Source organism: Mixophyes fleayi, chromosome 3, assembly GCF_038048845.1.
Source record: "Mixophyes fleayi isolate aMixFle1 chromosome 3, aMixFle1.hap1, whole genome shotgun sequence".
Classification (NCBI taxonomy): domain Eukaryota; kingdom Metazoa; phylum Chordata; class Amphibia; order Anura; family Limnodynastidae; genus Mixophyes; species Mixophyes fleayi.
In genome coordinates this window covers 330,323,429-330,336,340 of record NC_134404.1, presented here as the reverse complement: position 1 = coordinate 330,336,340, position 12,912 = coordinate 330,323,429, and the positions used below count along the sequence as shown (strand labels likewise).

The following is a 12,912-nucleotide window of genomic DNA, read 5'->3' as shown; positions in this document are numbered from 1 at the left end:
AGGTCGGGCTATCTTCCTACGCCTCCTTGTCCCTTGCTAATCTTTCTTTTCCCACCCTTTCTCCTTACACCTGGGGGTAAATGTATCAAGCTGAGAGTTTTCCAGCATGTTTGAAAAACCAATCAGATTCTAGCTCTCATTTATTTAGTGCATTCTACAAAATAATAGCTAGAATCTGATTGGTTGCTATAGGCAACATCTCCACTTTTCAAACCCGCTGGCAAACTCTCAGCTTGATACATTTACCCCCTGGTCTTCTCCTCTCCTTTCTTTCTAAGTCTCCCTCCTTTATCCCCCCCTCCTCTCCCTCTTGTGTTTCACTTCTCCTCTATCCTTAACTCTGTTGTTTTGCATCATAACAAGGTTATTAATATTTTTTTATTCTAACTGTTTGATTTGTAACCTAACCTGTATGCTGTTACTACTTGAAAAACCTTCTAATAAAAAATGTTTAAAAAAAAAAAAAAAAAGAATGACATAAATAAGATGCCTGTTAGATACATATGTATAAAATTGTCACTAATTCCCTTGTATTTGTTGCTTTTTTTAAAGTACTCCACTTAAATATCAGCTTATTAATTGCAAAGTAAAAATACATTGTGATAAATATATGGATCATTCAGAAAAAAAAAAAAAATAGTGTGTAAGTTACACTGATGTGGGGGAGAGGTCAGAGCAATTTAAGTGGTTGGATAACTGAGCCAGCGTTCCTTCCCTCCCTCGTGTCCAATCACATGCAGCGTTTTCCAGCCAACAAATGAATGCACACATTAACCTGTTTAATGTCTGTATACAGGATCTGCTTCAACCACAGGTGTTCGTACAGTTATTGGTGAAAATACTGCTCTGTTTGCTGGAGGACTTCCAAAACATTCCTTTATCAAAAGAAAATACACTGGTAATTGTTAGTACAATACATGCAAAATATCTATATTACATCTATCTATCTATCTATCTATCTATCTATCTCTTGTTCTCTCCCTCCCCCCCCCTCTCTCTCTCTCTATCCATCTATATAATCTCTCTCTCATTCTCTCTCTCTCATTCTACCATTCTATCTATCTATCTATCTATCTATCTATCTATCTATCTATCTATCTATCTATCTGTCTATCTAATCTCTTTCTCTCTATCTCTCTCTCTCTCTCTCTCTCTCTCTCTCTCTCTCTCTCTCTCTCTCTCTCTCTCTCTCTCTTTCTCTCTATCTATCAATCTATTGTAGATTTTGCAATGTATCAATATAGGTATAAACTTAATATCAGTTTTGTTAACTTTCTATGCATTAAAACTAAGCCATCATCAATTATAAAGTCCTAAGTGTCACATCAGCCTGCATTACTTTACCGTTTGTGAATTTCGTGGAAAACCTTGATTTTTGTTTTTACTTGCTCAGATGACACACAAAAAATCCATACAAATTTTGTTGGCTGCCTGGGTGACATATCCATACTTAACAGTGACAGTAGTGATGAAGAATGGTGGCTGCTAGACTGGGATAAGGCCGAAGAAAGAAGCAATGTGTATGAGAAATGGGAAGGGTGTCCTGAGTCTGTAGAAGGAGGAGCACATTTCATGAACTTTGGTAATGTCAGTGATATACTGTAATTGTATATTGTACACTACATTGCTGTATACTGTATGATATAATAACATGCACATGTTTGTGTATTAGTTATATATATATATATATATATATATATATATATATATATATATCTCTTGTGAGGAGGTACAGCATTCACAGGAATCCATCACAGGTATGCTGAACCATTTAACTGTTTATTAGCAGTTGTCAGGATGGTAAACAGTTCCAACGCTGGTTCAGCTATCATATCCAGTAACAGTACATGAAAATCCCCACCACCTACATCTGGCTAGACATAACTACCCTGTCTGCAAGCCGGCCACTTACTGGCATTGGTGGTCCCACCCACACATACAGACAGTGTCTTTATCCTCCACCCCAAGCGCTACAACAAATCACAGCAAACCAATCGCACCCATGTGGAACACCTGTCTGTATGTGCTAAAAGAAGATCCCAGGGAACCTTTAACCCTGTCTGCAGCCTGCTGCTGCAGACTAGTTGTCTTTTTATCAGTTCCCTTATAGGGTAACTGTGGCAAAGAGGCATATTTGCCACTATATATATTTATATATGTATATCCATATATATATATTTATTTTTCTTTCATATATTCATACATACTGTATACTCAAGTTATCATTTGTGTCACTTACACATTCTTATATGTTTTCATTTATGTATTATTTCAGGTTTCCTGGAACTCTCTCCTACTGTCCTTCCTGATGGGCCAGAGTTTGACATATCATTCATGTTTAAAACTGACCAGCTGACAGGAGTTTTGCTTTTTATGTACAACACAAATGGCTTAGATTATATCATAGTACGTACAATAACAATTACTTCTGATATTGCAATTTCATTATCTCTTTTGAAAAGTTTGCATCATTGAATCATTACTTTTCTTAAAGGACATGTCAAGAAGGCTAGATATGATTGGACATATGCTTTTTTTAATGTACAAGGTAACTGCTGTCTTTAAGGACCACTACCCCTTGAATTTAGTGTTTTCGAATGGCAGTCATAAAGGTAAAATGAATTACTCAGTGGTAACCTGGCATTCCATGGGATCTCTGTTAAAACATGAAGTATTACCTCCCCACTGAACCACAAACACCCATTATACGACCCTACCCTGAAGCACGTCAAAATGCTGTAAATGCAAGTGTTTAAATTAGCTGTGATATCATTGGCTCAGCCTCTGTCTATGAATCCACCAATCCACATAATGTATTTCTGCAGAGCAAGTATGTCTGTTTGTCAGTCTCTCTATGTCTGTTCAGTTAGAGAGGGATCTGTCTCCTAACATAAGCTATGAGAAATAAACCATGTCACAGTAGGTGGGTTTACATGTACTCGGAGCCAAAAAAAATATGTTTAATCTTCCTGTTTTTTTCTACTCTGATAATAGTTCCAATTTTGGTCAAGTAGTGGTATTCAATAATGTTAATATATATATATATATATATATATATATATATATATATATATATAAAGTAATTTCATTGTTTTCCAATAAGCATTGTCTATGTGATTTGCGTGGTTCCAAAGCACAAGCAAGGGTATAACAGTTCAAATAAATAAGTACAAGACAGCCGATAAATGATACATATGCTGTGCTCTGCTGGATCCAGCTACAGTCCTTCAGTCCTGAAGACTGTGGTCATAGTGACTGACTAGCTGATTTCAGGGAGCAGTATATATACATTTGGTGTTACAGTAAATACAATACAGGTGACTTGGCAAGTTTCCATAGGTTCAGGCTTCAGGAAGGTCCAGTGTAATGCAGTCCATAGGTCAGTTCAAACAACACCCTCCAAGGGTGGGGGTCAGCTTTCCAAGGGTGGAGGTCAGCTCTCCAGATGATGAATACTAATGTTCCCGCCAAGAACTAGTTTAAATTGGTCTATTAGCATTACACAGACAATATCATTCTAATAATTTATTCCCTATTATCCAAAACTAGCATACGCAAGGAGCGATCCTTTTGGCAAATGAACCGGACGTCTGCGAATAAATAGGGGATTAGAATGATACCAGACATTCCTATGATCTGAACCTTAGATCTCACTAATGTGTGCATATAACCTTATAATATATAACTGTACACCAAATAACATCTGCTCATAAACAACTGTGGATTGGAACTATTATAAATATGAAATATATATAAATAAATGTGTAAGTGCGAGTGTATGCGTGCGTGATTTTTCGTGCGATTGCGCCATGACACGTGGCGTACTGATCGCAATCTCACGGGAGAAAGTATATTAATCAATATACTTTCTTTCATCCAATTATACGACTTTGACAATATATATAGCCAGATCTGAATTAGACTGTATATAAAAACACTTTTGCCCTCTTAGTCATGTCCGCAATAAGTGGGCATTTTTAGTTAATAGATGTTGCACTAAATGGGAGAGACCAGTGACTGAACTCATGTATTTATACCATAAGGCCAATATTCTTTATTTGTTTTACCGCTAAAAACAATTTCTCTCTGAATACAAATATTTCCACTTAATAAACGTTGACCAATATTGTAAATGGAGACCCAAATTGGCAGCCTGCTTACTGCTTGATCATCTTTCACATATCTAATATATAAAAGCCTAGCGGCGTGTGTTAGTGTGTGTGTGGAAAAAACTATTTTCTCAGAAAGGGCTTATCCAATTGACCTGAAATTTGGTATACTGACATTATTTGACAAAAAAATTATAATAGTGAAGTCAGTTAACTTCCATCATCCCCCCTTCCCTCCGTGGGAGGGGTAGTAAAGGCTAAATTTAACAGTTGAGGGCTCAAACTCTTGACCCTGTGGGTATTTATTTACCAGAGCCTGTGTTTGGTCATGGACAATTGTATGTCGCATTTTCACGAGTACGGAGAAGCAGTGATGTGAAAGTGCAGGTTATGAATACTGCCCTTCAAGGAAGACTGATTGAGCACAGCGATAAGGTGTTTAGCAGAAACGTTGTGTATCGAGAGGTTTTAGAACAGTAAGATGATGGAGATTAAGGGTGTGGCGATGAAGATGAAGGATGAGGTGATGGAGAAGAATGATGAGGTGGTGACATGTGGACAAAACCATGTTAAAAAAGGGCGCTTACGTCGGGAAGTAACGCTCTTCCCCTGAGGAGGCCTGGCCTAGCCCCAAATGCATGACAAGAACCTTTTTAACACCTTAAGTAGCTTGATTTGACTAGAATGCATGAGTATCATGCACGGGTTAACTTGTACATACATAATACCTTATAGAGGTTGTTTCGTGAAAAAAGTTAAGTTTAGTTATTGTAATGCCTAATAGCCTAAAAGAGGAAGTCAGCAGGGATTCCTGAAAAGGGGAGATACTTAGAAAGTCATCTGTATAATATACATGCCATGGTGATGAAAAGACAGATAAAGATACAATCTTTTTACCCCAATCTTACAGTTATTGGTTTTGATTCTAAATGATAAATCCCCTTTAATTTGTATTTCTGTTTCAGAATTTCAAATTTAAGAATTGTTGCAACTTACATATTCAGTTTACTAATTCGATTTCAGATATTTATGTCTATATTTTTTTTCATTACAGGCTCAATTAAACAACGGGATTCTTACCTTAAAATGTAAAAATAAGTCCTCACGGACACAGGTCAATCTTTGGGCTGGACTCTCATATTGTGATGGGCGATGGAACAATGTACAGTTAAAGAAAGAAGGGTCTTCGTTTTCTGTGCAGCTCAATAACTTGATAGAAAGAACAGCTGAATCTGCAGCTGCACCTCTAGAAATAAATGTGAATTCTTCAGTCTTCATCGGAGGCATCCCAGAAACTGTACAAACCTTGTTTCCAGAACTTCATATGCAACAAGGTGAGACTACGGAGCAAGGTAAACTCTGATTAGAGATTAACAAAATGTTTTGGAACATTCTTATGACTTATTATGACTATCAATGTTTGTGAAGGTACTGCTGAAAAAATATCAGAACAATATAGTCTTAAAATGTAATTTCTAACATCAAGGGGTATATTTACTAAACTGCGGGTTTGAAAAAGTGGAGATGTTGCCTATAGCAACCAATCAGATTCTAGTTATCATTTTGTATAATGCACTAACTCAGTGGTTCCCAAACTTTTGCAGTTCGCGGCACCCTTTAGTCTCCAAATTTTTTCAAGGCACCCCTCCAAAATAATTACTGAGCAGTCGTGTTTTAGAAGTAGTTGGGTCAAAAAATTTTAATAAGTATTTAGGTCACGACAAATACTTATTTAGTTGTATGCAAAAATGCCCCTCTGCATCCAGACACTCTGTCCCCTCTGCATCCAGGCACACTGCCCCCTCTGCATCCAGGCACACTGCCCCCTCTGCAACCAGGCACACTGCCCCCTCTGCCTCCAGGCACACTGCCCCCTCTGCATCCAGGCACACTGTCCTCTCTCACGTTGCCCCCTCTGCCCTCTCCTCTGCCCTCTGTCACGCTGTCCCCCTCCTCTGCCCTCTCTCACGCTGTCCCCCTCCTCTGCCCTCTCTCACGCTGTCACCCTCCTCTGCCCTCTCTCACGCTGTCACCCTCCTCTGCCCTCTCACGCTGTCACCCTCCTCTGCCATCTGCCCCCCTCCTCTGCTCTCTGTCCCCCTCCTCTGCTCTCTGTCCCCCTCCTCTGCTCTCTGTCCCCCTCCGCTGCTCTCTGTCCCCCTCCGCTGCTCTCTGTCCCCCTCCTCTGCCCTCTGTCCCCCTCCTCTGCTCTCTGTCCCCCTCCTCTGCCCTCTGTCACCCTCCTCTGCCCTCTGTCCCCCTCCTCTGCTCTCTGTCCCCCTCCTATGCCATCTGCCCTCCTCCTCTGCAATCTGTCCCCCTCCTCTGCCATCTGTCCCCCTCCTCTGCCATCTGTCCCCCTCCTCTGCTCTCTGTCCCCCTCCGCTGCCATCTGTCCTCCTCCTATGCCATCTGCCCTGCCCCCCTCCTCTGCCCTCTGTCCCCCTCCTCTGCCCTCTGTCACCCTCCTCTGCCCTCTGTCCCCCTCCTCTGCTCTCTGTCCCCCTCCTATGCCATCTGCCCTCCTCCTATGCCATCTGCCCTCCCCTCCTCCTCTGCCATCTGCCCTCCTCCATGCCATCTGTCCCTCTCCTCTGCCATGTGTCCCTCTCCTCTGCGCTCCTCCTCTGCTCTCTCTCCCGCTCTGCCCCGCGCCGGCTATAGAAAAAAAGAAAGCAAACAGAAACTTACCAATCCGCGCGGCGCTAGGACCCTGCAGCCTCCTCTCTCGCGCAGCTGTCACTGACGTCAATATTCAGTGACAGCTGCGGGAGAGAGGAGGCTGCTGGGTCCTAGCGCCGCACGGATTGGTAAGTTTCTGTTTGCTTTTTTCTAGGGCTGGCCCGCGGCACCCCAGTGACAGCGCCGCGGCACCCCTGGGAGCCGCGGCGCACACTTTGGGAACCGCCGCACTAACTGAATGACAACTAGAATCTGATTGGTTGCAATGGGCAACATCTCCACTTTTCCAAACCTGCAGTTTAGTAAATCTAGCCCCAAATCTTTAAACAGAAAAACATCAGAATTAACCAAAAAGATTAACAAATGTACTTGATAAACATTTTTTGTAAGTGAAATGAGGGGTTTGTTTCTACTTTACTCTGTACCTCATCTCTCACAAAATATGGACTAAAGAACTGGTACTTTTATAGCCCTGTTTGATTTTCCCCAGATCCCATGGGGACAATGTCCCATTACTTGAGGGTTAAGCTTACCCCAAGTTCTTAAAAAGTGTTATATTGTTCATTGGTGTGGACTTTATATGTTGCGATGTTGGAGTTCCCTGTTAAATGTACAGTTCACTCTGTATTAATGTTATACTTGTGGTGAAATATGAGAAAGTTTTTATGTGGACCAGTCTGTGATAAGAAATCATTGTAGGTAATATTGTGTGCAGTGTATTGCAAAAAGTAATTATCTACTGTGTAATTCAATGCTTCAAGTCTAAGGCTGGGTACACACTAAAGGATTTTCAACTGATTATCGAGCCAATCAAACAATAAACGACCGTTCAGCCCGATATCGCATTAGTAGGTTGCAACAATGAATGATTATCGTTCCAAAGCACATCAGGGGGTAAATGTATCAAGCTGAGAGTTTCCCGGCTTTTTGAAAAGCCAATCAGATTCTAGCTATCATTTATTTAGTGCATTCTACAAAATGATAGCTAGAATCTGATTGGTTGCTATAGGCAACATCTCCACTTTTCAAACCTGCCGGAAAACTCTCAGCTTGATACATTTACCCCCATATCTGTTAATTTGATTTCAAACCGAACAAAAAATCGCGTTCAAAGATGGAACGATGTTGTTCCGATTCTGTGAATGTACTCAGGATCGGCAGTGTCCATAGATCTCTATGGAGTGTGCAGTCACCATCTTTTTTTAGCCGATGGTTATGATAGATGAAGAGCACAGATCTGAAGGTAAATCGTGAAAAACATGTATAGTGTGTACACGTGAATTGGCTGCTGATTGGGACTTTTTATTTTTAATTGTTGGTAAAATCGTTGATATGATATTGGGAGAAATTTTGTGTAGTGTGTACCAAGCCTAAGGCTGGGTACACACTGGAGCGTTTTCATCCAATAATCGGGCACATCAGCCAAGATACGACCGTTTGTTTGGAAGTCGGGTTAGTGTGTATAGTGACACAATGGTCGAAAGTTGATCCAAAGTGTCGATTGCCGGCTCATTTGGTTGGTCGTACTGCTTAATATTTTCTGACCAATCACCTAACGATCATGTAGTGTGTATAAGTTTCTGATCAATCCATGAGCAACTGCCGATAGTTGCTCGAGTTTCGACTCCTTTGGGGGGATTATGATGCCTTTACCAGTCCCACGTGGTGCGGTGTCCGCACGTCACTCATTTGGTAATTGTCATTTCAGTGTGTACAAAATTCAAATCTTTGCTCACAACAATATGGCTGTGAATAGTCACTGCTCAGATGATCAGTCTTTCGCTAATCATCTAAAGCATGACCAGTGTGTACGTGTTAATCGTCCAATCGATCGAAATTTCGGTCGAAGGTAAAGACGTAGATAAGACGTTGGTTGGAAAATTCTCCATTGGGTGCCTAGCCTAAGTCTATCTAGAGGTTTCTTAAAATGCAACCAGGTGGGAGTCGTAGACAATATGGCTCTATTGTCTAAGCACTGGGACGTAAATTAACTTTTCAGATTGCGTGGGTTGGGAGGCAAATTCAGTATGCTCTCAGTGAGCCATATTATCTGGGGACAGATGAACATAGTCCCAGGCCAGACATTATGGCACTCTATATCCCACTATGGGAAAGATAGCTACAGCAGGGATATAAAGGGAGTATGCAAACCTTCTGAGTGTGTGTTACTTCATTAGATGACCAAGCAGGGATCAAGGTCCCGTGTGAGGCGGTATCTCAAGCCATTAGATAGTGGGTTATTCTTTACTACTAAAGTGAACTAAAGGCTCTGGGCCTGAGTCATTAAGGATCGCAAAGAATAAAAAAGGAGTAACTTTGCATCTGGGCAAACCCAGGTTGCATTGGAGGGGAAGGGGGTAAATTTTAAATATGGAGACAGATTTATAGTTGGGGTAGGGCATGTCCTAGGTCAACCTTAAATTTTAGCGTAAAAATAAAGTTATCAAATGTTTGTGTGCAAGATGAAAAAACTGCCAGTATTTAATTTATGTACAAAATAATAAGCTAATTTGCACCCCTTGCATTGTAACATGGCTTGTCCTGGAGAATATTTACTCCTTTTTTGACTTACTTGCCTTAATAACTCATGCCCTCTGAGTCTACCTACTGCGTGCTGTCGTGGACTGTGTGAGTAAGGATGCTAAAGGGGTTGGTGACTTACTTGGCTATTGTTAAGTGTGTTTGTACACAGTGTTATTACTGTATTGTATGATATTTTTGTACTATTTTATCTTTCCTGTCTACCTTACCTGTGTGATCTGTGAACTTAAGTATTGGGGTTTAGAGTGTAAGCTATGGATCTAGTACCCCGTACCATGACCTATTTTTTGGCCCATAACCCTTTGACTGCAAAGTGGGACTGGCCTTCTGCAACTAGCCCAAACCTGCTAAGGGCAAGTGCCTTTCACCCTGCAGTTGAAGGATTGTAAGAAAACTAGAGATATTCACTGACCCCTGTGTTCTGGTTTTGGTTTTGGATCTGGATTAACTTCGTGTGTTGGTTTTGGTTTTAGTTTTGACAAAACCGCCCTTGCGTGTTTTGGTTTTGGATCCCTATTTTATTTGCTAACATCACATATTTTGGCTTTTTTCCCCCCTACATTATTATTAACCTCAATAACACTAATTTCAAGTCAATCGCAGTCAATTTTGACCACCTCACAGGTCACAATATTATTTTCATACACTTTCAAACAATGGCTGCAGATTTACACCAAGCCTGCCAGACCTATTATTTGTATTTCAGTAATGACAATTAGCAATGGAGCAATGGAGCTCTCCTCTTTGTATGTTACCTATATAACACAGTACAAAATGACTGCAGATTTAGAAGACCAAGCCTGCCAGCCCTAGTATTTCTATTTCAGCACAATGACAATTAGCGATGGAGCAATGGAGCTCTCCTGAATGTCACTGGTGGCTTTGAAGAACACCCCTCCTCTTTCTTTTCTACCTATGATGCTGCCCAACTGCACTAGAGACTGCCAAAAACTGTGCTACCCCTTCTGTGTCCCTCTGTGAAATGGCGCTGGATCGCTGTGGAGGGTTGTACTTATAGAATCCAAAGCTCACGAGATCCGACGACGTAACAATGACGTTTTGCCTTGTTTTCAATCTCAAGGGTGTGCGAAAGTGCCGCTCGGACCCACTAAGTTCGAGTGTGCTCGGTTCTCGGGGAACCGAGCCTGAGCATCTCTAAAGAAAACCGACAGATTACTTCCCACTGTGATTGGCAGCTTTTCTTGTAGTCTGCACATACACGCCCACTAGGCAATAAGCCTAGTGCCACTAGCTCAGAAAAACCTGTAGGCATCGTTGGCGTCCCAACATCCATATACATGTTGGGCCTCATTTAAAATTCGGTGCAAAGCAAAGCAAAAAAAAAAAAAAGGAGTCAGTTTGCACCTTGGCAAAACCATGTTGCACTGCAGTGGGAGTAATTATAAAAGGTGCAGACAGATTTATAGTTAGGAGGGGGCGTGTCCTAGCTCATCTCTAATGATTTCTATTATTACCATATGCAGTGTGTGACATCTCAATTCTGTCGGTCCACAAATCCTCGTCATCTAATTTCTTTCCCCTAACATATGTAAATGAATGTGTAGCCATAACTCCAGCAATGCATCCAGCACAGTTCACAAGATCAGCTTTTATCTATATGAAGTTGGGGCATTTACATTTATAGGCTTAATTATGAATGGTTCCTACAATGATGAGTATATGACCAGTAGATAAAACAAGGCGTCGATGATATAAGAAGCTGTATCTGAATGTTGTGAAATGTAATTACGTGGGACGCATCAATAATATTTTTTACATCATTGTAACTGTAAGGAATAATTGAATAGCTTAAGGCAGCGTAGTTAGTTAGTCCTGATTTTTTTTTTCATTTTGTTGTCCCCTGATTTATCTGTAGAGGTGAAGAGGACATAAACATGATTACAAACTGGAGATGGCTATTTAAGACACACTAGTAGAGACTTTCATTTCATTTTTAGTAAATGTAATTAGTAAGAGGGAGTAATGTACATGTTGTGAGAAATTAAACTGTAGTTTATGATGGGAAGTTGGTGCTGCCAAATTGGTACACACTTAAAAAGGCACTTTGATATTAATTTGGAAAATTAAAATCATTAAGAACATTGTCATATAATAGCATGGGGGCATTTGCTAAGGGATGCTCTGTTTAAATTAACTTTTATGTTCCACAACAAAATGATACAGGGATAGTATAACATGTAAAGAATATTATTATTGTTGTATATTTGTAAGGTGGTTCAGTGGGCAAATAGGGTATATATAAAACAGGGACATACAAGGTAGACAAACTAAATACAGATGGGTCAAGGTAGGGTAGGATGGGCCCTGCTCATCAGAAGGGTTACAATTTAGTGGGAAAAGAGTACATCTGAGACAAGAGGAGTGAGTGTGGCTCAGAGTTAAGATTGGGACAGTCGTGACGATATATCAGTGTGGGTAGTATAGATGTGTGTAAGGTAAACTTTAGTATAAAGGTGGGTTTTCAGAGAGCACGTAAAGATTTGAAGGTCAAGGGAGAGTCTAATAGGACATGGTAGGGAATTCAATTCAGAGGGGAGCAGCACGGGAGAAGTCTTGTAGGCGGGAGTGAGAGGTGGTTACCAGAGACGAGACAAGACGCAGGTCAGAGGTAGAGCTTAGAGGGCAAGAGGGAGAGTATTTCAAGATGAGGCTTGAGATGAATGAAGGGTGATGTTGAGGGCTTGTAGGTGTGGGTATGTAATTTGAATTGGACTATAGAGGATATGGGGAGCCAGAATAGGGATTTGTACAGTGGTGCAGTGGATGATCCAGGTTCATGGAGCAGATTTCAGATGTAATGTCTTCTCCCCCTACAGTCCAGGTTCAGATGTGTTGGGGGTATCTGTACCCTTTGCGTAGGTACAGGAACCATACTGTTGCCAAGAGCGTTGTTTTCTGTAGAGGCTTCGATAACGTTAGGGTCTTGACCAAACTCTACAATTTTCGACAATGTGTCCTATGACTTGTAATAACGACATAAATCAGAAGATGACATCCAAGTTACAGTGTGTTTACACAGAGTATTATACATAACATTGCTCTTTCTTTATTCCAGGTTTCGGTGGTTGCATGAAGGATTTCAGTTTCGCACAAGGTGTTGCTGTTGACGTTGCAGCTGTGTCCAGCTCTGCTGTCAGAGTCAATCTGGACGGCTGCCTCTCAACTGACAGGTCTATTAACTGCAGAGGGAATGACTCCATCGTAATCTACAGAGGGAAAGAGCAAACGGTTCATGATCATAATCTGCAACCATTTACAGGTACAGAGCTGACACCAAAAGCAACATATTTTGTGACTCTAACAACTGATTCAGCCCTTGTAGTCTCTCCCTGATTATAGGATGTCAGCATTTTATATGCCTGACAAATATATACCCAGCTTTCTCATTCAATTGTTTCATTCACATTTTGTACACATTTGTACAGTGAGATTAGTGGGCGGGGTTTGTAGCTCTAGAGAGTTTGGTCCCAATCACTTGAGATGTATGACAGAAGTGGGTGGACACAATATCTTGCATGCAGAAAGACAGATCTGGTTAAATATAAAATGAGCTTTTTTC

General features: G+C 40.9%; 1 protein-coding gene across 1 annotated transcript in view; it reads left to right on the top strand.

The window, feature by feature from the left end:
• USH2A (usherin) overlaps positions 1-12,912 on the top strand; it is a 558,840-nt gene that overhangs the window by 229,868 nt on the left and 316,060 nt on the right. The window contains exons 24-28 of the mRNA XM_075204257.1: positions 797-898; positions 1,394-1,582; positions 2,276-2,406; positions 5,164-5,443; positions 12,409-12,612. Of these exons, the coding sequence (XP_075060358.1) occupies positions 797-898; positions 1,394-1,582; positions 2,276-2,406; positions 5,164-5,443; positions 12,409-12,612 (906 nt within the window). The remainder of the gene's footprint in view (positions 1-796; positions 899-1,393; positions 1,583-2,275; positions 2,407-5,163; positions 5,444-12,408; positions 12,613-12,912) is intronic.